This window comes from Marmota monax, unplaced genomic scaffold, assembly GCF_021218885.2.
Source record: "Marmota monax isolate L192 unplaced genomic scaffold, Marmota_monax_Labrador192_F-V1.1 WCK01_AAM20220418_F8-fsc00001, whole genome shotgun sequence".
Lineage (NCBI taxonomy): Eukaryota > Metazoa > Chordata > Mammalia > Rodentia > Sciuridae > Marmota > Marmota monax.
The window spans coordinates 43,574,228-43,601,799 of record NW_026693777.1 but is presented as its reverse complement, the minus strand read 5'-3'; the positions used below and the strand labels follow the sequence as shown (position 1 = coordinate 43,601,799).

Genomic DNA, 27,572 nt, shown 5'->3' with positions numbered 1-27,572 from the left:
TCAGGGGCTGAAGACCGAAGGACCTAAGTTCGTTCTGAAAGCACACGCATATCCATCCTTTTAGTTCTCCGAAACTGATGGAGTGTGGAAGACCACTTCGAGGGTTACCCCAGTGGACAGCACAGTCGTCCCGGACTTGCCGAGCACATCGGTTGAGGGACCGAGCCTACCTACGTGAACTATCCAAGTCACAGCTGAGTTGGGACCCGAAGAATGCATCTGAGTTACCCAAAAGAAGAATGGACGGAAGAGTGTTCCAAGCAGAGAACTGCGTGCGAAAAGGCCCAGCGATTTGGTTCGATACCCATCCCCGACAAGCAAGCAAACAAACAAACAAAACCGGAGAGAGAGAAAGACAAACCTTTGGGATCCGGGAACTGAAATTCTTTATAGCCGGAGCAGCAGGTGTGGTTAGGGAGATGGGCGGGGGAAGGATGCAGCTCCTGTCATTTGGAGCCTAATATGCTATACTAAGGATTACTTGGGAAAAGAAAGAAGTCCCAGATAGGGATGATGTTCAGATTCTGGTTTAGGAAGCTGGTGGCAAGTGGGCCCTTTATCAAAATAAAAAAGTTCAAAAACAGAGAAGATGATGTGTGGAAGAAATAAATTCGGTTTATACCTTTTCAGTTTGAGGTCAACTATGAAAAAGGTAGCTCCAGAATTGATTTTTCTTTTCTTTTTTCTTTTTTTTAGAACTTAGAATATAAGAGCATAAGTAATAATTTGAAACTGCTCTCAGAACTGTTGGAGCTCATTAATCCATTAATTCTGGTAGTGAACTTAGGAATTAGTTCTTTGAGAAGGCTAATGAATTCTTGCTTCCTTACTCCCCTTTGCCCTTTTCTGTATAAATTTTATTTTTTCCACAAAGTTACACATACAAATGTAAATGCCTTAAAATAATGAAGAAATTATGTCATACAGAGAGGTCCTTGGAAATAAATACTTACTTCAGTGTCCAATTTGTGTTGTTACTTGAAAAGGTGTTCAGGATTAAGGTGAAGGAAATAACCTAAATAAAGCCCCGCTACCTTTTTACTCCTGAAGACTTTCCCTAAAATATAGCACTAGACATCTGATCCCCCAGCATACCTTTGAATGAGCCCATGGCCAAGATGAAAATGACCAGAGCATCTCTCCCAATTCTAACCACCTGAAAGCCTATGCCCTTCTATGAGGACTCTAAATGTGTTAATACACAGAATTTCTTAAAAAAAAAAAAAGCTATAATATAATCAGTAGCCCTTGACTAGAATTTTAAAAGCTATGTTCTTTGAGTGAAATTGTTGATTTGTTTTAGTTTGGTTTTGCTGTACTTGGGGTTGAACCCATATCCCTTCCCTTTTTTAGACAGAATCTCACTAAGATGCCCAGGCTGACCTTGAAGTTCCATTCTTTTTTCAGCCTCCCATGTTGCAGAGATTATAGGCCAGCACTACTGTACCCAGATGAAATCTTTTGATTTTCATATCTCTATAAGGAGTTCTCATTATTCATGTACTGGAGTTACTCCATATTGAGACTAATCAGTGTCTAAATCATCTAAATGAAGAGAATAACCATCCTGCACTCAACTCCCTCTTTTTTTTATTTTTATTTTTTTATTATTAGTTGTTCAAAACATTACAAAGCTCTTGACATATCATATTTCATACATTTGATTCAAGTGGATTATGAACTCCCATTTTTACCCCGTATACAGATTGCAGAATCACATCGGTTACACATCCACATTTTTACATACTGCCATACTAGTGTATGTTGTATTCTGCTGCCCTTCCTATCCTCTACTATCCCCCCTCCCCTCCCTCAATTCCCTCTTGAGTTGGCTTTCCCAAATACTAAACCTGTGAAAGCTTCCAATTAATAAAATGATGATGATAATAATGAACTCATAACGTTCTTACAAGGTTTATATGAGTTAGCACATGTAAAAAGGCGGCGCAGGATGAGGGGGTGCTTCAAATGCTTAGTAGCAAAGACTAAATAAATGTCAGCTATAATTGTTATTACACTTTGAGGAGGGAGACTGTACAGCAGGTGTTGGAGAAAAAGGATTAGAGATGGGATTTTTGTTTTATTCTGTTTATTTTTTGCAGTGCTGGGGATTGAAGCCTTGCATGTGTTGGCAAGTGCTCGACTACTGAACTACATCCCAGTCCCAGATTTACTTTATTATTATTATTTTTTTAATTTTTAATTTTTTTAGTTGTAGATGTACAGAGTATATTTATTTATTTTTATGTGGTGCTGAGGATCGAACCCAGGGCCTCACACGAGAGGCAGGGGCACTGAGCTACAGCCCCAGCCCCCCAGATTTACTTTAAAAGAAATTTTTTTGGTTCATAATGGTGACATATAACATTAAGATTCATATCCTAGATTTAGTTTTGAAGTGTTGGGGAGAGAACCCAGGGCCTCATCCATGCTGGGCAAGTGTTCTATCATGAGCCAGGTCACCAGCCCAATTTTTATTTAATTAATTAATTTATTTTTTAAACATTTCTTTTCTTTTTTTTTTCTAATATCTATTTATTTTTATGTGGTGCTGAGAATCAAACCCAGGGACTCACACATGCTAGGTGGGCACTCTACCACTGAGCTACAGCCCCAGCCCCTACCAATTTTTATTTTTTACTTTATAGTCTTTTGTGCTGTTTGAACTTTTTATACCAAGAATAAATTTTTATCATAATTTTAAAATAGTTTTGGAAACTAGATTTTTTATTCATAAAATGATTTCTCCGTATTATAAATCAACTTAGAAAGGTATAAGGGGAAAGAAAACTATATAAAATTCTGTCATTCCAAGAAATCCATGTATTCTTTTCTGAAACAAAATTGTCTTTGTGTGCAAATATTTATTTAACATGTATTTATCAAGTACATATTACATATCTGAACAAAACAAGTTCCCTGCTCTCAAGAGCTTACATTCATGACGTACATATTGCAAAAGGCATGTACATTTAAAATGCTGTAAAGGACCCCTTTTTATACAGGCTACCCCAGAGGACAAAAGAAATTTTTTACATCTGTTGTTTGAGAAAATGCAAAGTGGCAAAAAAACTATGGGTTTACTAACAAATGAGTTGGTTTTCTATTCCCTACAATCTATATATCTTTCTCTTTTTGGTACTGGGGATTGAACTCAGGGGCACTCAGCCACATCCCCAGTCCTATTTTGTATTTTTTATTTAGAGACAGGTTCTCACTGAGTTGCTCAGCGCCTCACCACTGCTGAGGCTGGCTTTGAACCATGATCTACTCTTGCCTCAGCCTCCTGAGCCGCTGGGATTACAGGCATGCACCACTGAGCCCAGCTCACAACCATATTATTTTTTTGATTAAAAATAAGCAGCTGGGCATGGTGGCCTGCAATCCCAGTGGCTTGAGAGATTGAAGCAGGAGGAGAGAGAGTTCAAAGCCAGTCTCAGCAATTTAGCTAGACCCTGTCTCAAAATAAAAAGGACTATGGATTTAGCTCACTGGTACAACAATCCCTGGGTTAAATCCCCAGTACTAAAAAGAGAAAAAAAAGTTTATGTGTGTGCCAGGTGCAGTGGTGAGGAGGATCATGAATTCAAAGCCAGCCTCAGTAACGGTGAGATGCAAAGCAACTTAATGAGATCCTGTCTTTAAATAAAATCCAAAAAAAATTAGGGCTGGGGATGTGGCTCAGTGGTCAAGCACCTGAGTTCAATCCCCAGTACCCACTCCCCCCAAAAATGTGTGTATGTGAACTTTAGCAGAAAGACTAGGGGAATCATTGCTGTGAATATTTGTCATGTGTGGAGAGTGGTGACAGTGACTGGGAGACCAATGTCTGAGATTGGGGTCCCTGATGACTTCATGGCTGTGGCATACTTGGAGGCTGGGAAAGTACTATACAAAGGCATAAGACACTGGAACCTGCTAGTTTGGCGGTGCTGGCCACAGCAGCCATGGTGCTGCAGGGACCTTTCTTTAGGTGTCCTTTTCTCTTTAAGACCTGAGTTCAGAATCTGAAAATTGGCTCAGATATGAAAGTGGGCAAGAAATGCTAACTTTTTACTGGAGGCACCTGCTGTCAATTTTCTGACCTATTTCCTGTCCTTGTTCCACTAACAATCTCCATAATTCCCTGAGGGTCAGGCGTCCTTGACTGTCACTCTAACCTTCCAATTATAATCATTGCATCTATCTAGTTTCTGGCAGTAAGTACTGCCACCTGGCCTCTTATTTGAAGGCCCAATCACCCCATTGCCATTAGTGAGCCTAGCTTTGTAACAACCTCTCCTGTAGTTAGTCATGACCCACATGATAGAAACACTATCAAACTCCTAGTGATACTGGTGCACCTTTTACCAATATGTTTTCTTTATGACCTTGGTAATGGTGTATCTTCTAGGTATTTCCATGAAACAATCATTTGACGGATTTTTCTAGCCTTATATTTTTCACTTACATTCATTTCTCTAAGCTTTCTAATCATAAACAATCAGTTTTGGCAGTTCTGCCTTTTTTATTTATATTTTTTTACTTCATATGAGCTGTAGAATTTTCCATGCTTTTAATAGCCACTGTAGTAGCAATTCTGCAAATTTGGGATCCTTAGCAAGGTAATAAATGTTGTATCTCAGGAAAGTGCTTGCCTACCACATGTGAGGAACTAGGTTTGATCCTCAGCACCACATAAAAAAATAAACAAGTAAAGGGATTGTGTCCATCTATTTTTATTATTCTTTTAATTTTTAGTTGTAGTTGGATATACTATCTTTTAAATATATATATGCATGCATATATATAATTTAAGATAGGATCTCACTAAGTTGCTTAGGGCCTCACTAAATTGCTGAGGCTGGCTTTGAACTCAATCCTTCTGCCTCAGCCTCCCAAACCACTGGGATTACAGGCATGCCCCGCCATACCTGGCTGAAAAATTTGGTTATCTTGATAAGCACCCTCAGAATGCAGTCCTTGTTATTCTCCCAACTCCTGGCATTACTGCTTTGCTAGTTCTTATAGCTTTTTTGGGTATAGTTTCTTTCCTCTTTTATCAGGCCCAATATGTGTCTCACTTGGTTATAAGTATAGTGACCAGGGCAAAGGGTAAAGGCAGATTTGCTGTGTATGGGGGCTGTACATGCAATTTGCAGGAGACAGGCCTGTCTACAAGAAAGACAAGCACCAGATGTGATGGTCCACAACTGTAATCCCAGATATTCTGGAGGCTGAGGCAGGAGTATTGCAAGTTTAATGCCAGCCTGGGCAACTTTTCCAGACCCTTTTCTACATAAAAAAATGTCTGAGGATATAACTCAGTGGTAGAATGCTTGCCTAGCATAGGTTCCATCCCTAGGACAACAAAAAGGAAAAATGAGGGACCTGAGAATGTACTCACTTGGAGAATGTTTGCCTAACCATTTGTTCAATTCCTAATACTGGTGGGGGAAGGAGACCTCTTCAGGAGCATTAACCAACTACTCCTATCCCAAATTCCATTATTTCCCAGATAATGCCCTGGCCTTCATTTAACAGATCTGCCTTGCAAGTTCAACCTTATTGGAAATCAGGCTACTCTGATGATTATCCTGGACTTCCACTTTCTGCTTCCTGGCTACCATGAGCTGAATAACTTTCCTCTGCCATGCTCTTCCTCCATGATATTCTGCCTTATCTCAGGTCCACAGCAATGGAATTGACTGACCATGAACTGATCTTCTCAAATTTCTTTTGCATATTGGAAATGATAAGACACCAAGGACCAAGATCAGGAGAAACTATGAGGAAAAAGGGATTCAAGTCACTGTCCTGCCTGCACTTAACTTTGAAAAAGGACTCCCAGAGGGTTTCAAGCAATCAAATATAGGTTACCAAGAAGAGGGACTTCACGTATAGGACAATGAGATAAAAATTTAAGATAGAAAGAGTCATGAGTAGTCCATTGGTATGTTGCCAAATTTGGGGGGCAGGGCAGGACAACATCGAGGTCTATATTCAGAATTAAATCATATGGCCAAGAGTGGAGAAATGGTTTCTCTAATAATATTTGAGGTTACTTTACTACCAGGAGAGAAAATGCTACTTAGCAATCAATAGTGGAGTCTCATTGTAAGAGCCATGCTCCTGCAAATCTAAAACCATGGACCACAATCATTTGCTGGGCATTTACCTGAAAAAAAGGCTTATAATTGTAAATATGTATCCTTCATAGCACAGAAGCATCTCTCAAGGACTTGAGAGTCATTTCTCAGGAATGTAACCATCAAAAGAATAAGACTTCAGTCTCCAAGACTCCATGAGAAGACAGTATTCTAACTTTGATAATTACCTGCCAACAAACACAGCTGGCCTAATCTCACTTATACTAAACAATGCTTTGTACTTTCTACTTCTCTGATTCTGAGCTCCAATCTTCCCCCTTAGTTACTTGCTTTTAGTTTTATAAAAATCACTAGTTTTGGAGGTCACACATCTGAGCTATATATTATTAGTTATAATGATAAAAAGTTCAAAGCCAGCCTTAGCAACTTAGAAAGATCCTGTCTTGGATGCTAACCCACAACAAGGGAAGGGAAGATTAGAAGTTCATTGGACTAGACAAAGGGGAATGAAGGGAAGGGAAGGGGAATGGTAATAGGAAAGACAGTAGGATGAGTCAGACATATCTTTCCTATCCTCATATATAAATAAAGGACCAATGTTAACTCCACATCATATACAACCACAATAATGGGATCCTAATTGGAACAAGTTATACTTATTCTATGTTTGTATAATATTTCAAAATATACTCTACTGTATATTTTGTATATAAAAAAAGAATAATAAAAAGAGGAATATCACACATACACACAAAAATCCTGTCTTAAAGAATAAGAATGGCTAGGGATGTGGCCCAATTGTAGAGCACCCCTGGTTTCCATCTCCCATACCACAAAAATAAGAGGAGAAGGAGGAGGAGACAGAATTGTGCTTGCTTTGGCAGCACATATACTAAAATTGGAATAAAACAGAGATTAGCACAGCCCCTGTGCAAAGATGACATGCAAATTCATGAAGCGTTTCATTAAGAAGAAGCGTGGCTGGGTACACTGGTGCATGCCTGTATTCTCTGGGTTGGGAGGCTGAGGCAGGAGGATTGCAAGTTCAAAGTCAGACTCAGCAACTCAGTGAGTACCTGTTGCTAAATAAAATACAAAAAAGGGCTGGGTAACGTGACTCAGTAGTTAAGTGCTCCTGGTTCAATCCCCTGTACCAAGGTGGGGGAGGGGGAGAAGATGGTATGGTAAGTGCTGAAGTCAAAGACAAATCTGTGTGTGAGTTTGATCAGTAAGGAATTATGCTAACTGGAATTTTTCCAGTTCTGCAGATATAATGCCTTTCATAATTTCATGCTTTTGTGCTCACATGATTCCTCACCTGGATTGCTTTTCCCCTTGTCCTTCAATGCTCAGCTCATGTTCATCTAGGAAATGCTCCCTGACTCAGATGAGCAGATAAAGTACAAAGTAGTACACAATGAGCTCGTATCCCATAGAGAGCAGGTACACGTGGTATGAATCCCTGATCTACCACTTCACCAGTTTCAACAAGCTTGTGACCAGAAAGTTACTTAAGAACTCTAATATTTAATTTCCTAACTGGTGTCATATCAGTACCCATTTCATGGCATTGTCGTGAAGATTAAAAGAAAATGCCCAAAGAGTGCAAAGCCTAGTAACTGGCCTGTAAGTGCTCGTTACACTATTCACTGGGCCTGACTTGTACTCTAGTACCTCTCTCTTCTATAGTTCTTTTTTTTAATATTTATTTTTTTAGTTGTAGGTGTACCCAATACCTTTATTTATTTTTATGTGGTGCTGCGGATTGAACCCAGGGTGTGCACTTGCTAGGCGAGTGCTCTACTGCTGAGCCACAATCCCAGCCCCTCTTCTATAGTTCTTTTCACATGCTGCAATTATTTGCTTATACTAGATTGTGTGTTCATTGAGCACTATCCCAGAGTTTAACAATAACAATTAGCTTTATTGAACACTTACAAAAGTTTCTAAAAGGACTAAGGATGTAGCTCACTTGTCCAGCATGTGCAAGATTCTGGGTTTCTTTAAAAAAAAAAACCCACAGATTATGCTATACATTTTTTAAAATATTTATTTTTTAGAAGTAGTTGGACACAATACCTTTATTTTATTTATTTATTTTTATGTGGTGCTGAGTATTAAAACCAGGACCTTGTACATGCTAGACAAGTGCTCTACCACTAAGCCACAACCCCAACTACATTAAGGTGCTGCTACTTTTTTTTTTTTTTTTTTGGTATTGAGGATTGAACCTAGGAAGGGCTTTGTTGCCATCATGGTCTTCCTTCCCTCCACTAATTATGACATGTATTACTTTCATTATCATTACTTTTTTTGTGTGTCTGATGGTGGGGATTGAACCCAGGCCCTTGTGCATGCTAGATACACACTCTTTAACTGAGCTACATGCTAGTATTATTATTCAATTCTATATCATTTATAATGTAAACAAAATTTCCTTTTTACCACAAATAAGCTACAGCTCAGGCTGCTGTCAGTAACTTTTATTGGTCAGCATCTATTTTCTACTGGAGAAACTGTACCCCAAGCTGTTACTGGATCAGGTCCAAGGAGGTCCCCAGAAGGGAGTAGAAACCTCCAGTCAGCTCTGGTAAACTTTGTTTGCTTTTATTTATTTATTTATTTTTTTGGTACCAGGGATTGAACCCAAGGGTGTTTTAACTACTGAGCCACACCCCCCAGCCCTTTTTATTTCTTATTTTGAGACAGGGTCTCTCTAAATTGCCCAGGTGGGCCTTGGAACTTTCAAACCTCCTGCCTTGGCCTCTGAAACAGTTGGAATTACAGACATATGTTACTGCATCCAACACATTATTTCTTCTGGATTTGAAAAAGTTTATTCCCTTCAGGCCTCCCTTTCCACACTATGGTAAATATTCATGGAGTTGGGACTGGGGATATAGCTCAATTGGTAGAGTTCTTGCCTCCTGTGTACAAGGCCCTGGGTTCAATCCTATCAGCAAAACACACACACACACACACACACACACAATTATTCATGGAGATTCCTATATATAAGGGAAAAAACTAACAACCAATGATAGAGTAATGCAAATCAAAGCCACAATAAGGCACCACTTCACACCAATTTGAATAACTATTAGAAACAACAACAAAAAGAAACGTTGGGGTGATGTGGAGAAATTTGAACCATTATGCATTGTTGATAGAAATATAAAATTGTACAGCCACTGTAGAAAATGGTATGGCAGTTACTAAAAAATTGAAAAGAGTTACCTAATGATCCAGCCATTCCACTTCTGGACACATACCAAAAAGAAATAAAACCAGAGACTTGGAAAAACAAAAACAAAACGATTTAGGAATAAACTTAACCAAGAAGACAAAAGAAATATTTGTACATTGGAAATTATAAAATACTAATGAGCTGCCTGTGGTGGCCCACACTTGTAATCCCAGCCACTACTGAGGCTGAGGAAGGAGGATTACAAGATCAAAACCAGCCTCAGCAATTTATTGAGGCCCTGAGCAACTTAATGAGACCTAGTCTCAAAATAAAAAATAAAAAGGGGTGGGGATGTAGCTCAGTGGTTAAGTGCCATGGATTCAATATCCTGGTACCAAAAAATGAAACACTAATGAAAGAAATTCAAGAAGACACAAATAAATGTAAAGATATCTCATATTCAAGGATTAGAAGAATTTATATTGTTAAAATGTATCAAGGGCTGGGGTTGTGGTTCAGTGGTAGAGCACTTGTCCAACACCTGTGAGGCACTGGGTTGGATTCTCAGCACTACATGTAAATAAATAAAAATAAAGGTCCATTGACAACTAAAAAAAATTTTTTAAATGTATCAAAATATCACATTGAATCCTACACATATGTACAATTATTATATTTCAGTTACAAATAAAAAGCCCATACTACTCAAGCCTATCTACAGATTCAATGCAATCTCTATAAAATTCCAATATTTCATATAAATAAAAAAGAAAATCCTAAAAATTTTATAAAACCACAAATAGCCCCGTGCAGTGGCACATACCTGTAATCCCAGCAGCTTAGGAGGCTGAGGCAGGAGGATGGTGAGTTCAAAGCCAGCCTCAGCAATTTAGTGAGGGCTTAAGCAACTCAGTGAGACCCAGTCTCTAAATATAATATAAAAAGGCTGGGGACAGTGGTTATGTACTCCCGGGTTCAATGCTTGGTACAAAAACAAACAAACATAAAGACCACCCCCCAAAAAACTTGTCTTCCATTTATTCCACTTTTTCCCCTCTATGTACCAAGGATGGAATACAGGGATGCTTTACCACTGAGCTGCATCCTAAGCCCTTTTTATTTATTATTTATTTATTTATTTTGAGGAGGTACTGGAGATTGAACTCAGGGGCACTCCACCACTGAGCCACATCCTCCGCCCTATTTTGTATTTTATTTAGAGACAGGGTCTCACTGAGTTGCTTAGCATCTTGCTTTTTGCAGAGGCAGGCTTTGAACTCATGATCCTCCTGTCTCAGCCTCCCAAGCCACTAGGATTACAAACATGTGTCACTTCACCTGGCCCTTTTCATTTTTTACTTAGAAATAGGGTCTTGCAAGTCTTGCAATAGCCAATCTCAAAAAAACAAATGCCGAATGTTTTCTCTGATATAAGGAGGCTGACTCATAGTGGAGTAGGGAGGGGGAACATAGGAGGAATAGATGAATTCTAGATAGGGAAGAGGGGAGGGAGGGAAAGGGAGGAGGCAGGGGAGTAGCAAGGATGGTGGAATGTGATGGACATCATTATCCAAAGTACATGTATGAAGATACGAATTGGGTGTCAACCTACTTTATATATAATTATTATTATATATAAACAGAGATATGAAAAATTGTGGTATATATGTGTAATAAGAATTGTAATGCAAAACCAAACAAACAAAAAACAAAGTACATGGGCTGGGGATGTGGCTCAAGTGGTAGCGCGCTCGCCTGGCGTGCGTGCGGCCCGGGTTCGATCCTCAGCACCACATACAAACAAAGATGTTGTGTCCGCCGAAAACTAAAAAAATAAAATAAATATTTTTTAAAAAAGATTCTCTCTCTCTCCCTCCTCTCTCTCTCTCTCTTTAAAAAAAAAGTACATGTATAAAGACATGAATTGGCATGAACATACTTTATATACAAAGATATGAAAAATTGTGCTCTATATATGTAATAAGAATTGTAATGCATTCCTCTGTCTTGTATTTAAAAGAAAATAAAATCAATTAAATAAAAAAATAAAGGTAAAAAATTAAAAATAAATAAATAAATAAAGAAATAGGGTCTTGCTAAGTTGCTTAGGGTCTTGCTAAATTGATGAAACTGGTGTGGAATTGTGATCCTCCTGCTTCAGTCTCCAGAGTCACTGGGAGAACAGCTGTGTATCACACTACCCTGTTTATCCATGCTACTTCTAAAAGCATCTTGTCATCCACAAATGACCCTAATCCTTAACAATATATTCAAGTTTAACCATTGATTGTAAGTGGTAAAAATCTAAATAATTAAGTAAAATAAATGTGTTGGTGTTTAGAAGTTAAGGGAAGATCAAATGGCTGAGCTATGTGGGGTGGCATAAATAGAATTGAACCTCAGGAATAACTCAAATAGACGACATGAATACTAATTGGAATTTTCACTTATCCTTCAAACTCTGCCTTTATCAGCATCTAGATTTTATTTTCTCCTGCTGCAAACCAATTTCCTTCACAATATTAGCAAGTAGTTAAGAAGCTCAGCAGGAGCCAGCAGGGTCAAAAAGACTTTTTTTTTTTTCTATTCAGACCTGTGCAATTTCTTTATTGAGACTAACATATACAAACCTGAGTAGTCACTTTCACAAAACGTGATTTGTGCCAGAAAGCTTGTGTAATGCCTTCTAGATCACAGCCCGACAAGCCTGTGAAGATGTTCATTTGTCTTCTAATGAGTAAAGCACTCTAGTGATCCCAATTCCTGATACTGGTTTGCAGCTATCTTGTAGGGCTGGAGGCAAATCAGGAAGGGACACCATTTTCCCAAGGCCAAGATTTGGGCCACCAGAGTGAAAGGAGCCTGTCGTCTCGGTTGAAGCTTCCGGTGGGCCACAGGAGAGCACTCTGTCCCCAAACTAAGAAACGAACAATAAGGAGGACAGGTACAACTACACTCTCTGAGGTTGACTGGAAAGAAGATCTTTAGTTGTGAATGGCCAGTCAGCCACCATGGAAACAGTTATTGACATATGACAAGTTGAAGCCTTTCCTACCCTCTTCTCCAGCTCCCCAAAGCATTGAGTGTGACATGATTGTAAACAGACAGAGACCACTCCAGTGCTGTGAGCCCACCAGTTAGGACTTCCATTTCTTTCACATTCCCACCCACCCTACCCACTTTATGTACAATACATTCACCAACAAAAATTATTTTAAAAGGCAACATGAAAATTGTGTAAACTGGACCCAGCTCTGAAAACATTAATACTACAAGTAGTCCCTTCCTCAATATATACCTGAGATTAGCTGCTCACGAAAGTTTAAAAGCACCACTCTGTTATTTTGTATGCCCCCCACCCAAGTTTAAAGTGATTTTCCCTGAAGGACAGTCTCAGAATTTGGAGAAGTCAGCATGAACTCCAGGTTCACTTGATCTTCCTGACTGTCAGTCAGCTGTGCAAGTGATCCCTGACCCAGCACCTCTGCAAGCTCTGTGTCAGTCGTCTATGGAGTGAGTATGCTTCTAAGGCCCAGGAATGGCTCCAGCTCTTGGTGGCAAGGTGTAATTCACTGTGAAGGGGCACAGCAGGGTGACTGGGATAGAGATGGGCAAGGATCATTTCCCCAAATCCTCCATGTTCTGTCTTCATGTGCAGCTTTTCACTTCCTTGGGGGCAATTTCCTCCTAGGACTAGCTCTGATCCAGAGGAAGTGTTGGGGGCTTATGTGGTGGCAGCTGTTCTGGTGATGCTGCTGGTGCTGGGGTCTTTGGGAATAAGGACTGCGACTGGATTGGATGTATGTGCATTCCTGATGGTCTGTACATTTCCTGGAAGGATCCTCTTATTCCACTTCCAGTGCCAATCTGTTCCATCATTACTGCTTGAAAGTGGCCCAGGCCCTCTTCCTGGCAGCGATAGAGAGAACCCTCTTGAGAGAGGCCATTAGGCTGGGCAGGCCCTGGATGGTGGGGTGGGTGAGCACCCACAGGAGAATATGGCCTGGGTTGAAAATGACTGGTTGGCCGCTGTGGTGTATAAGAAGGCCCCGTTTGTAGCATCACACCATGAGGTGGGAAAGGAGGTGAACCAAATCCCATCCCTGAACTCAGAGGTGTAGGAGGAGTTCCATAAATATATTCGTTGGCTGACAAAGAACTCTGTAGCTTGGTAGCTGCATTATGGTTGTCCAGATCTAAAAACTCTTTGGGACTCTCTGGCCTCTCCATAGATTCATCAAGCTTTTCTTCCTCTGGACCAGGATTCTGTCTGTCAGGTGGGACAACTTTAGCAGCCACTGCATCCATTCGAGTTGGGGAAGTTAAGGCAGCACTCAGTGTCTCACAGCTTTGCAGATCAGCCATGGAATTTTTATCTGAGAAAAGGGGCCATGGGTGAGGGGCATGACTTGCTGGGGGGCCACCTGGGTTTCCCTGAGGGTGGAGAGGTCTCTGCCAATCAGAAAAGCCCTGTAGACAAGTGTAATAAGGAGTTCGCTGGTAATGATGGTAGGAAGGCTGTGGAGGTGGTGGTTGGTAGGAATACCTCATTCCCTGGGGAGGGCGATATCGGGGAAAGATCCCAGGGTGAGGATTGTTAGACTGAAAGGCCCTGGGAGAGAAATGCTGAGGATGCGATACCGAGGATTTCCCCCCCATCATAGGGCCCAAGGCTTGCAGGCTTGGACTGATGTGGTAATGTGCAGCTGAATTAGAGTATTCTAGGCCAGGCATGTACAAGGGAGAAAACTGGCTTACAGGGCTTGTCATTAAACTGGGGTCTGCACATGGAGGTGTAGTTGCATTCTGTCCTGTGCAGGGCATGGTCTCCTGCAATGTTTTGCCTCTGGAGCAGAGTGGTTTTTCTGAATCATTGCCACCAAGGCCCTTCCCCTCTGATCCACAAGGAGATGCTTCACCAATGACTCCATTTTCAGGAAGAACGCCTCTGTCGGCCATTGTGGAGAGGTCTCTCATACAGCCTTGGGCAGCTGGGCTGGTATAGCTGCTGTCTGAGGTCCAGGTATTCTTGCCCTTTGCTGTTTTACAGTTGTCTGCAGATTCCAATGTGTCATTTTTGAGCTCTGTGGCCTCTGTTTCCCTTTCTCTTGGTGAGCTCTGCCTGGTGCAGTCGGCCTGCAGGGGAGGTGTAGGTTGAGGTAGCTGTTTGAGGTATACCCCCTCTGAAGCACCAACGCTTGCTGGTTTCTCTTCAAGTCCAGGCAAAGCTTCTCCTCGGTCATTCTCAGGCTTTTGTGTTTCATTGTTATCCTGTATCCTCCCAGGGTTGCCCAAGGCAGGTTTGGGGGCTGACAAGCTTACTGATGCTGAATGAGCTACCTGTGGAAAAGGGCCAGGTACTTGGGAGGGAGTGGGTTGACAGGGGTTGTAAGGCACACCTGGTGGGCAGACACGGGAGGACAGCTGCTGCATGGCGATCATCTCAGGGCTGTCCATCATAGAGTCCCCTCCTTGCATCCCACGCAGGGTCTGGGAGGGCCCTCCAAATAGAGAACTTGGTGCTGGGGTTGGAGGTGGCTGCAACCTATGACCAGTGGACTTACAAGGTGGTCGCATATATCCTGAAGAAGGAACACCATGAGGTAGAAAGCTTGATTGCTTAGTCCACTGGTTTTGGGGTATAGATGGTCTCATTACTCGGGAATCCATCATGTGACCAAGAGCGTGAGGCTGGTGAGCGGGTCCTGGCCCGAGGTGGGGCTTCTCATCTGGCCCCAAAGGTCCTAGATTTGTAGTACCATGATTCCCATTCCAGACGGTAGAGTGTACGTGATTCAGGTACTTGTAGGATCGATACATGTGACTGGGAGGAATTTCTGAACTCTCAGCAAAGTCTGCTGGTCGGGTTGGAGCCCCACCATGCCTGGGAGGAATAAATCCTGGCTGGAATGAAGCTGGGGGATACATGTTTCCATCCTGACCAGGGCCACTCATCTGTCCAAGCTGCAAGGAGGCGGGATGTGATCCCATGTTAGAAAGGTGTGTTAGCCCCCCACACATCTGCTTATCTTCTGGAGTGCCAAGCTGGGGTCCTCGGTGGTTACTAATTCCAACTGGAGGCTGCATGGAAAAAGCCTGATGCTGCTGCATGGGCTCTCCTGGGTGTGCTTCTGGGACTCGAGAGGGACCATAGAAGGTGTTGGGCTCTGATCCTTGAAGAGGGCCAAATGCTCCTGGTACTGCTGGCCTCATTTGGTTTAAAAGAGGTGCCTGGCTGGGCATTCCACCACAGTGCAGAGGGCGGGAAAAACCTCGGCCATTTGAAGTGCCCACTTCTCGAGGGGGCTGAGTAGAACTGCTGCTCTGATCATCCCCTGAAGAAGAAGCTCGGCGTGCAGGGGGCAATGATTTTCCTCCATTTTCCATGGGCTGCTGCTTCCTGCTGGGCCCTTCAGAGTCCCTAGAGCGGGTCCAATATGGCTTCCACTATTATGACCAGACCGACTCCGTCTCTTCTCCCGCTTTTCATCCTCTCGGATCCAAAATTCTTCATCCGTGTCTCCATCTTCTCCAGGAAAATGTTTCATCATTGCCCGATGGAAACACCTCTCTAAATTATCAGACATCTTGGTATACTCACTATTCTCCCCATTATATTTTCGACAATTCCTGAACATTGTCTTCATGTCATTTACAAATTCATCCTTGGTACAGTATAAACCTCCATTCAATTTCTTCTCCATGCTTGAAATATCCATGGGGATCTTTATAATCTGATAATAATTAGGAGCATAAGATTCATCCACGGGTTCCAAAAATGGCCAGGAATCCTTGTGAGCCTTTACCACATCTAGAACTTTATACATGGCAGTGAAGTCATCATCCAACTCAAAGAGATCCTTTGTCTTTTTTCCTTCCCTCATGGGAGAATTAGGGTCCAGATGGGAAAGTTCTGGGGGTAGCTCCTTGCCTTGAGCCAGCAGCCATGCCCTTTCTTCCCTGAGTTTTCTCCTCTTGGCTTGATCTTCCACTGCCTTGACCTTCTCCTCCAATTCCCGCTTCCTTTCCTCTTTCAACATCTGCTTCAAAAAGACTTTTAAAAAAATGTCTAGTTCAGAAAATTCTCAAGAAAACTAGATTAGCCCAGTGCAAATCAGGTATCTACCATTGAATCAATCAGCTGAAATGTGGAAGGTCATGTAAACATAGGAGACCAAGTGGTTGGAATGGAGAAGAAGAATAAAGTTGAGCAGAGAAAGAAAGTGTAAGTGAATGGCAACAAATGACAAGCGACAGGAGGCAGGAAGGAAATCTCAGATCAGCAAGCTTTCAAGTCAATGGGTCAGGCATGGCAGGGCTCATTTTCTGGGTATGGAGATGGCCCCTGGGGTCACAGAAGGAGTCTGGGTTTTTAGTTTACAATGAGGGTGAATTAATCATTGGAGACTGTGGACGTGCTGTTCGAATAGTCAGGGACCTAATTGTGCAGGTTAAAATTTTAACTCAGGAAGACAGTTGTAAAAAGTTTGAAATTCATTGTCACTGGGAAAAGCTCACAACTTGGTGTTCATTGCTGTCTTCCTTCCTCTGGGATCCATTGTTACCTATTTGCTTTTTTCCTTCCAGGACTCATCTGCAGTGGGGAAAGGGTACTGTTTCACTATTCACCTCCTCCCTTTTTGGTTGGGAAGGGGCAAATGTTTGCTTTGATGGAGATGCTGGAGATGAAACTGGGAAGGGATGAAAGTTTGCTTTTTCCCTCGGGTCCCATTGTTACTGGGAAAGGATGTACTGGGAGAGGTTTAATTTTGGGGTCAATTTCTTCTCCCTCCTCCCAAATCACACCGTCCATTTTTCCCACTGTCTTTCTGTTTTTCCTGGGGAATTTTCTTGTAGGAATATTATTTTCTATAACTCTCAGAAAGAGGAGCAGAGAAAACCTTAACTTCACTAAGAGGAGTACTGAGTGTGGTTTAGGCAGATAGTTGGTATGAGAAATTAAAGATAAGTATAAATAGGATAGATGGAGTAGGAGATCATGGAAGGCTTAGAATTTATGCAATGGCATATCTAGATGCCAAAATGAATATGGTATTTAGCTTTGGATGCCACATTTTATTTTACTTATTTTTTGGTGCTGATGATTGAACCTAGGGGTGCTTTACCACTGAATTACATCCCCACTCCTTTTGGTTTTTTGAGACAGGGTCTTGTTAAGTTGCATAGGGTCTCACTAAGTTGCTGAGGTTTCACTTTGAACTTGGGATCCTCCTGCCTCAGCCTCCTGAGTCACTGGGATTACAGTTGTGTGCCACTACACCTGGCTATGTATAATATTAAAAAAATGGAAACAGACATGTCCAATGTCCAGATTAGGACAATCTGTTGATTATAGGCTGTGTAAAGGCAATGACTATTGGATATCACTGGGTTTGAAAGGAAGGATTGAGAGAGCAAAGAAAGGAAAGAGGACTCAAGAGGATTTGGGGTGTGTGAGTGAAGGTTTTGGACAGGAGCTAATATTAGCCAATGATTTCCAGCTTGGAAGCATGTGGGGAATTATAGAAATATGGACAATAAAAGGAGGAGTTAATACGTGAAAATGTGGTACATTCAGCTTTAGACATTTTTGAGATGCTGGTAGTGTATCCCACACCTGGAATTGCTACAACAGTTATAAATGAATGCTGGGGTTTAGGAAACAAGTTTATTAAATTGTCTGTATATAACTCGTATTTGAAGCTGCAAAAGAAGGTATAGGCCCAGCATGGTGGTGCAAGTCTGTAATCCCAGTGATTTGGGAGACTGAGGCAGGAGGATTGCAAGTTCAAAGCCAGCCTCATCAATTTTGCGAGTCCCTAGGCAAATTAGCAAGACCCTGTCTCAAAATAAAAAATAAAAAAGGCTGGGGATATAGCTCAGGGGGAGCTACGCCTGGGTTCAATAAAAAAGAAAGAAAAAGGAAAAAATATATATATAATGGAAGTATGAAAGTCCAGTTAAGTGGGTGACCCCACTGAGTGAGATTGGGGAAGGGCTGCCTAACATTTGCGTGGAGGTCTCTAAGGGGGCAGAACCAACAGAAATAGCTTTCTGAGGTCACAGGCAGTTCTTGGGAGATTGGGGGAAGATGAGGCCCTAAGGCACCTAGGCGCCTGAGGAATGAACGAGAGCAATAATTAGCTCCTATTCGAAAGATACAGGAGGAGTTGGCAGCCTAAGAGCGGGATGCAGGAAGGAGAAGCGAAAAACTTCCCTAAATTCTCCCCTCTCTCACAAAGGGCAGAAAAGATCAGGAAGAGTGAAAGCCGGGCTTTCCGGGGACAGGAATACAAGACTTTGGATGGTCCTGTTGCGGGACCTTTGCTACTCTGCCTGGAACTCTAGTGTTTAAACACCTAGTTTGCCTCCGGAAGGAAAAAGCAGATGGACCGTCACAGGAATAGTGGAGAACCCGGCAGGAAAATGTGGAGGACCCGGGCGGAAACCTTGCTTAGTCTAGTGGAAGGTGAGCAGTCGCTGAACAGCAGTTGGAACTTTGGGGCAGGGGAGAGCGACGCACCCCTTGCAGGTGAGGACTGAGGGAGGCTGCTGCAATACCGAAAGCTTTCCGTGGCTGGGCTATATCGGGCCCGGGTCGGGAGCTAAACGTCTGGACTTCAAAGTTAGTTTTGCCGCTAACTGTGTGACCTAGGTTAATTTAGTCTTGGAACCTCGTGTCTGTAATTGGAATAACGATAGTACTTCAGAGTTGTGAAGAGTGAATGAAAAAACAGGACAGTTTCTGGCAGGTAGTAAGTACGCTCTGGTTTTTACTGATGTTAACTTACTTCCAGCAGCGTGGATTCCGTTGTCAAACTCAACCTCGGCCTGGCGTCGTCCAGCTACTAGGTTTGACTTTATAGATGAAAATACAAAGGGCAAACAGTGCCGGGCACGTTGACACTCGCCTGTAATTCCAGCTACTTGGGAGACTGGGCTGGAAGGATCACTTGCACCCAGGAATTTGAAACCAGCCTGCTCAACATAGCAAGACCCCTTCTTAAAAATAACAGCCAGGCGTGGTGGCGCATGCTTGTAATCCCAGCGACTGGAGAGGCTGATGGAGGAGGATGGCATGTTCGAGGCCAGCAATTTAGCGAGCCTCTATCTCAAAATAAAAAATAAAAAGGGCTGGGGATGTATCTCAGTGGTAGAGCGCTACTGGGTTCAATTTCCCCGTGCTGACAAAAGATCCCCACAAAACATTTGTAACTAAAGTTATACTATTATTGGAGAAGTAACAACTGAAGGTTTGGAAAACAGGGTAAATAATGTTACACAATTCCATCATCCTACATAATATTTTAAGCCTTCCCCCCAATATTTCTTGTCTGTGGATTTTTATATGTGAAATATTAGGGTATATGCAATTTTGGTTCCTTTTAATTTGCAACAGTATTGTAGCCTGAGCATGGGGTTCAGAAGAATAATTTTAATAATAATAATATTGTAATAATATTAATCTTATTGTATTGTGTTGTTAGTTATAATATTATTGTACTGGAGATTGAGCCTAGGACACTCTACCACTGAGCTCCATCTCCAGCCCTTTTTATTTTTATATTTTATTTTTTGGATTGAACCCAGGGTAGCTTAATCAGTGAGCCACATTCCCAGCCCTTTTTCGTGTTTTCTTTAGAGACAGGGTCTCACTGAGGTGCTTAGGGCCTCATAAGATGCTGATGCTGGCTTTCAACTCAGTGATCCTCCTGCCTCAGCCTTCTGAGCTGCTGGTATTACAGACGTGCACCACTGCACCCTGATTGATTGATTGATTGATTGTACCTGGGATTGGACTCAGGGCTACTCAACCACTGAGCCACATCCCCAGCCATATTTTGAACCTTATTAGGATTTTACTGAGTTGCTTAGCATCTCACTGTTGCTGAGACTGGCTTTGAACTCTGGATCTTCCTGCCTCAGCCTCCTGAGCTTCTGGGATTATAGGCCACACCTAGTTTAAAAGAATCGTTTTTCTGATTGTATAAAAATTCCATTTTATGGGGCTTATCATTTGTTTTTATAAATTTCTGAATATGTAAGGTAAAATCATGCATATATGACCAATGAGGGGGGCTGGGATTGTGGCTCAGCGGGGGAGTGCTTGCCTAGCACCGCCGGGATCTGGATTCGATTTTCAGCACCACATTAAAAAAAAAATAATAAAGACATTGTGTAGTGTCCATCTACACCTAAAAAATAAATATTAAAAAAAAAAAAAACTATGGGGCTGGGGATGTGGCTCAAGCGGTAGCGCGCTCGCCTGGCATGATTGTGACCCGGGTTCGATCCTCAGCACCACATACAGACAAAGATGTTGTGTCCGGCGAAAACTAAGAAAAATAAATATTAAAAAAAAAAATTCTCTCTCTCTCCCTTTCTCTCTGTCTCTCGCTCTCAAAAAAAAAAAAAAGTATGACCAATGAGGGAACTTTATTACTCATTATTTCAGGATCTCAGATCAATTTTTTTTTAATATTTATTTTTTTTTGGTTGTAGATGGACACAATACCTTTATTTTATTTATTTTTATGTGGTTCTGAGGATCAAACCCAGGGCCTCCCACATGCTAGGCGAGCACTCTACCACTGAGCCACAATTCCTCTTTTTATTTTTATTGGTTCCCTTATGCTTTTAGTTTATGTGAAAAAATTCGGTATATGGTTTTCATTTATTCCACAAACATTACTGTTCCAGCCACAGTCTCTAAAGTTAAGTTAAAAACAAACAAAAAAACAAGATTGTAATGTTATGTGAAAGCTATGAGAGGTATGCATGGATTCTTAGGAGAATATGAAGAAAGAATATAGTGTCAATCAGTGACTACTCGGAACATGCCTGTAGTTGAGTAAGTTGGGTTTATTACCTCTTGTGAGGGGGAGAACACACACCCTGGGGAAACATGGGGCACCTCAGTAACAGGGTTCTAGAAAGGACTTTCTGTATTTAGCCTTGATATTAGGGAGAGTTCTGTGAGGAGATGGAGGTAATTCTATGATTGGGAGAGAAAACTGGAAGTGAGACTAATCTATGATTGGTCAAGATGCAGCATTCACTCATACAGCCTGAAAAGTAAAATGTTTGGTTTTTCTTCTTTAACTTTTGCTGTGCTGTGGATCAAGCCCAGAATCTTGTACATAGTAGACAAGCGCTCTCCCACAGAGCTACACCCCCAGCCCTGCTCATTTTTGTGGTTTGAACAATGTTCATGTTTTTGCTGCATTCAGACATGATTCAGATGGTCATATTATAGCTGAGGGTTTTGCCCAGGGATATGAGAAGTTAGGTCAGGTGGGCACATTTTGGAGAGCCTTGTGTGCCATTTTAGGAGTTTAAATTTCTAGAAGGAATTGCTAAGTATTGTAAAAAGAGTGCTATCATAGTTAGAAAAACCCCTATTGTTTTCAGACAAAGGATGAATTAGGAGAAGAGATTAGAGTTAGGGAGATGAATTAGGGGTTTGGTACATAAAAAGTGTGTTTCCTGGGACTGGGGTTGTGGCTTAGTGGTAGAGCGCTTACCTAGCACTTGTGAGGTGCTGGGTTTGATCCTCAGCACCACATAAAAATAAATAAATAAAGGCATTGTGTCCAAATACAACTAAAAAATATTTTTAAAAAATGTATTTCCTATGGGCCAACAAGGGTATCATCTGGAAGTTTCTTAGGAATGCCGAATCTCAGGCCCTACCCCATACTTTACTGAATCAATTACATTTTATCAAAATTCCCAGGTAATTCATAGACCCTTTAAAGTTTGAGAAGCCCTTTATAAAGCTAATTATGTAGGTCTGGTAAAAAAACAATAAGACTCTGAACCTAGACACTCATGGCCAAGGTATAGAAATGTAGAGTTATATGTTCAACAAATAATAGATGTCACCTACATGGCAGGTGTCATACTGGGAGCTGGAGTTGCCACAATGAAGATAGTCTTCCTCTCAAGATACTGCCAATCTGGTGAAGCATGGTAGCTCACACCTTTAGTTCCAGCTACTTGAGAGGCTAAAGCAAAGAGGATTGCAAGATCAAGCCTGTCTAGGCAATTTAGTGATAACCTGTCTCAAAATAAAATATACCTGAGTTCAATCTCTAGTACCACCACCAAAAAAAAAAAAAAAAAAAGTGTGTGCCAGTGGATACTTATTAGACCACAAGTATTCTCTAATTGGTACACAGAGTGGAGTGTGACCAGAGGTGAGGTTTGAGAAATAAGCAGAGGATACCCAATCTGAAGGAGTTTAGTTAGACCCTGGGCTTTACAGGGAGGCCCTGAAGAGCTTATGTGTATGTGTGTGTACATGTGTGTTTGTGCACATGCTGGGGATTGAAGGTTTTTTTTTTTTTAATATTTATTTTTTAGTTTTTGGCGGACACAACATCTTTGTATGTGGTGCTGAGGATTGAACCCGGGCCACACTCATGCCAGGAGAGTGCGCTACCGCTTGAGCCACATCCCCAGCCCCATGAAGGGTTTTAATTAATCAGTTAAGAGAAATTATCAGGGGCTGGGTTATAGCTCAGTGGTAGAGCACTTGCTTTGCATGTGTGAGGCACTGGGTTCGATCCTCAGCACCACATAAGATGAATAAATAAAATAAAGTATTTAAAAAAGAGAGAAATGATCAGTTTTGTTGATTTTTTTTTTTCCCTTTTGCAGTGCTGGATGTCAAATCCATGACCTTACACATGCTAGCCAAGCACTGTACCACTGAGCTATACCTATAGCCTTAGTATTGTTCTTAGGGCCTTTTGAGCAGGGTGTGGTAGTGCATGCCTGTAATCCCAGCAACTCAGGAGGCTGAGGCAGGAGGATTGCAAGTTCAAAATCAGCTTCAGCAATTTAGCAAGGCCCTAAACATCTCAAAATTAAAAAAGGCGGAGGTGCTGGGGAAGTTGCTGAGTGGTAGAGCTCCCCTGGGTTAAATCCCAGTACAAAAAAAAAAAAAAAAAAGTCCTTCTAGGTGCTGAATGAAGGATGTAAGCCTGGAGAGTGAGCAGAGTAGCGTTCTAGGAGAGAGAAGGTGACCTACCTCATGTTCAGAGTGAGGAAGTGGGGCATTCTAGAAGGATGACAAGTTCTATGGAGTAATGAGGGTGCTGTTTTGATGTGAACTCTTAAGCCCCTAATGCAGTGAGCCGAATTGTTGGATTTTTGCTGCCTTGTTTTTTTTAAAATTTTTAATGTTTCCATTTAGATTATTGTTCATCACTATGTTCTTACAGGTGTTGGGTCCTTGTTTTGGTGTTTGCTTTCCTGATCTCTGGGGCTAGGACAAGAAAAAGACAAAGAAAATGACATTGTGTTATTAGATTTCCTCGGCCCCCCAAATTGATAACATTATTAGAACTATAGAAGTTATGTTGTTAATGTGTCCAGCTAGCAGGATTAAGGATTTAAAAGCCAGGGTTCTAGTTCCAATTTCAATTCTGGTAAGTATTGTGACTTTAGGTAAGTTATTTGACTTGTTGGTGTTTGTTTCCTAAGGAAAGGAACTATCTACCTGATTTGTCCTACAGGATTCTGTAGATTAAATAGGATATACCGGGGCTGGGGATGTGGCTCAAGCAGTAGCGCGCTCACCTGGCATGCATGCGGCCCGGTTGGATCCTCAGCACCACATACAAAAACAAAGATGTTGTGACTGCCGAAAACTAAAAAAAAAACAAAAAACAAAACAATAAATATTTAATAGGATATACGCCTATATTGAAAATACTGGCGGGCTGGGGGTGTGGCTCAAGCGGTAGCGCGCTCGCCTGGCATGCGTGCTGCCTGGGTTCGATCCTCAGCACCACATACAAACAAAGATGTTGTGTCCGCTGAAAACTAAAAAATAAATATTTAAAAAAAAAAAAAAGAAAAGAAAATACTGAGTGGTGTTGAGAGCCACAGCCGAAGGGGCCCCAGCAAACTTCCAGCTGCCGGCTGATGATTGGCTCACAGCGGCCCCAGCAACATCTAGCTGATTGGCTCCTCGGCCCCAGCAACATCTAGCTGATTGGCTCCTCTGCGGTGATGCTCATTGGGCTGTTTCCCTGCCCTTTCAGACCACGGAGCTGCTCATTGGGGGACTTTTTTGGCTCTGCCCACGCGACCCAGCCAATGGGCCTCAAGAGCAGGAGGATTGTGGGAGGTGGAGAGAAGCTTGTGGGGGAGAGAGAGGCTTGTGGAAAGCCTGTGGTGGCAGTTGAGGCTCTGAGGGTTTTTCCTGAGAGGCTGTTTTGTTTGGCGTGTGTGGTTCTAAAAATAAAGTTAGTTTCTTTTGACAAGTGGCTCCTGATTGTGCCCAGCCAGACTGCGGCAGAGTGGCATTTAAATGTGATAGTATTATTGCTATTGTTGTTTTGGTTTTATCTTTATAGTGACTAATAGGATTGCCTGGTTACCAATGTGGACCTTAGACTTAAGAGTTTGTGGAGGCTGGGGTTGTGCCTTAGTGGTAGAGTGCTTACCTAGCATGTGTGAGGCACTGGGTTAGAATCTCAACACCATATAAAAAAATAAAGGTATTGTGTCCATCTACAACTAAAAATACATTTAAAAAAAAGATTTGTGGGAATGGCATCAGACTTACTGAATCACCATCATTTGATGGTGATCATCAGCTTCATTTTTATTTATCTTGGTATTTTTCTACAATACACATATAACAGTGTTTTTTGCCTCAGAAGAACCTCTCAAGGCAAATAGGAGCCTATTCCTAAGGAAAGGGAGGCCTCAAAAGATCATATTAGTTTTAATCCTATGAAATTGCAATTCAAATATTCATCAAAAGTGTCATGTAGATATTTTCTGTTTCCATATATAATGCTTACTACATCCTCTCTCTCTCTCTCTTTTTTTTTTTGTGGTACTGGAGATTGAACCCAGAGCCTTATGCATGTGAGACAAGCACTCTACCAACTGAGCTATATCCCCGGCCCTAGCCTCTCTTTTTATAGATCAAGTGCTCACTTCTAAAGTCAATTGGCTCAGATCCTAGAGTTAATTATTTGAATATTTTACTTTTGGAACCTATAAAAATTTGCCTTAAAATTGACAGTATCTTGGGACCAGGTTTGTGGCTCAGTGGTAGAGTGCTTGCCTAGCATGGTGTGAGGCGCTGGGTTCGATCCTGACACCACATAAAAATAAACAAAATAAAGGTATTGTGTCTATCTACAACTTGACACTATCTCTTGAGGTAGCTTTTGTCATATACTTGAATTATTTTTGTGGTAATCGTCAATTCCATGAAGCTGTGGCCTGTATTTTTAGTCTTCTTGGTATTTTTTGGAATGCATAGCAGTGTTGTGCCCATAAAAGGCACAAAAATGTTTGTAGAATTAGAAAATAAGCTTATGAATTTTATAATATGTGATTTCTATTGAATTTGAACTTGTGATGCATTCATTTGCTACAATGGTAACTCTCCAATGTTTCTTGTATTGTAGGTGGAATTGAGCTATTTGCTGAAGTGTCTTTCTCTGATAACCTAGGGAGAAATTTACATTTTGACTTTTTCTTACCATGGCTTTGGTTCATAAATTCCTGAATGGCACATATATTCTCAGAAACTACCTGAAGCCGAGTGCTGCCTTGCATTCATTTTGGGGTATTTACTTTGCAAACTATTGTTCCAATAGTCTTCAGAAACCAGTGGCTGCTTCTGGCAGAGCCTCCCAGGAGAGGAGGACTGAAGAGGGTTTGCAAAGACATCACCAGAAAGAAGTTGCTTTGGATATAACTTCTCCTGAAGAGAAGCCTGAAATGAATTTTGATAAAGCAATTAAAGATGAATTAAAGGACCATTTTAGACGTTTGAAGGATGAAATCATGAATCACTGGGTGGGACCAGAAGGCCGCCCATTGCATGATGTCTTGCTAGAACAAGCCAAGGTTGTCTGGCAGTTCCGTGGAAAAGAAGATTTGGATAAGTGGATAGTCACTTCTGATAAGACAATTGGAGGCAGAAGTGAAGTGTTCTTGAAAATGGGCAAGAATAATCAAAGTGCACTGCTCTATGGAACTCTGAGCTCTGAGCCTCCTCAGGATGGGGAGAGTAGCCAAAGTGGGTACTGTGCAATGATATCCAGGATTCCAAGGGTACGTGAGACTTGGGAGCCAAAGTTTTCTAGTGAGCTGGTGTGAACATTATTATAGCATGACCTATGATGACAGATTTTTTTTCTGTAAATGAACATACCTGGCATGTTATATGTGGGCATCTCATGTGTATATGGGGATAAATAAGTACTTGGCACAAGGGGGAAGTGATTTCTGAGGAGTCATTTCTGGGCATTGTTTTAAGCCAGGGAAGAATATTGCTGTTTGAGGAATACTGAGATGTTAGACATTTGAAAAATATCTGAGGAGGTTTGTATCTCCTCTGACTTGGACCATAACTCCTTTAGTGGCCAGGGGGTCCCTTAAAATGGACATAAGGTCAGACTGTGGCTTTTTTTTTTTTTTTTTGCAGCACTGGGGATTGAACTGAGGGGTACTCTACCACTGAGCTACACTCCCAGTCCTTTTTACTTTTTTTAATTTTGAGACAGGATCTTGCTAAGTTTGTTTTGTTTTGCTTTTTGGTACCAGGGATTGAACTCAGGAGCACTAAACCACTGAACCCTAACCCCATCCCTATTTTGTATTTTCTTTAGAGATAGGGTCTCACTGAGTTGCTTAGTGACTCACTTTTGCTGAGACTGGCTTTGAACTCGTGATCCTCCTGCTTCAGCCTCCTAAGCTGCTGGGATTACAGGAGTGTACCACTGCGCCTGGCTAGTTTGTTTGTTTTGTTTTGTGTTGGAGATTGAACCCAGGGCCCCATGCATGTGAGGTGAGTGATCTGCCACTGAGCTACATCTCCAGTCCAAGTCTTCTGGCTGAGGCAGATCTCAAACCTGGAATCCTCTTGTCTCAGCCCCCTGAGTTGCTGGGATTACACGTGTGTGCCATCATGCCTGCCTTTTTATTTTCCCCACCTTTTTTTTTTTTATTGGTGCATTATAGTTGTACATAATGATGACATTTGTTATTAAATATTCATACAGGGGCTGGGGATATAGCTCAGTTGGTAGAGTGCTTGCCTTGCATGTACAAGGCCCTGGGTTCAATCCACAGTACCACTAAAAAAAAAAAAAAAAAAAAAAAAGTATTCATACATGCACACAATATAACAATATAATTTGGCCAGTGTCACTCCCCAACTCTTTTCCCTTCCCTCTCCTCCTTCCACCCTGACTTTTTTATTAGTAGACTTTTTTTTTTTTTTAATATTAGGGATTGAACCCAGACGTACTTTACGA

General features: G+C 41.6%; 2 protein-coding genes and 1 non-coding gene across 6 annotated transcripts in view; 2 read left to right on the top strand and 1 right to left on the bottom strand.

The window, feature by feature from the left end:
- Positions 1-6,957: 6,957 nt before the first annotated feature.
- On the top strand, positions 6,958-7,061 carry LOC124104879 (U6 spliceosomal RNA). The gene has a single exon (XR_006855560.1). It is a non-coding gene; the product is annotated as a U6 spliceosomal RNA (small nuclear RNA).
- A 5,397-nt stretch (positions 7,062-12,458) lies between these two features.
- LOC124104075 (chromatin remodeling regulator CECR2-like) lies at positions 12,459-19,356 on the bottom strand. Its single transcript, XM_046460728.1, is given in 4 exon segments — positions 12,459-15,713; positions 15,716-16,316; positions 18,800-18,927; positions 19,068-19,356. Coding segments are annotated over 4 exon segments (3,762 nt in total). The 3' UTR covers positions 12,459-12,969.
- Positions 18,675-27,572, top strand: part of Ndufaf1 (NADH:ubiquinone oxidoreductase complex assembly factor 1) — a 47,804-nt gene continuing 38,906 nt past the window's right edge. For 3 of the 4 annotated variants that reach the window (XM_058584693.1, XM_046461562.2, XM_046461560.2), the window contains exons 1-2: positions 18,675-18,808; positions 25,716-26,367. In XM_058584693.1, the coding sequence (XP_058440676.1) occupies positions 25,792-26,367 (576 nt within the window). In that variant the 5' untranslated portion in view covers positions 18,675-18,808; positions 25,716-25,791. The remainder of the gene's footprint in view (positions 18,809-25,715; positions 26,368-27,572) is intronic. The other variant, XM_046461561.2, reaches the window with a different exon arrangement.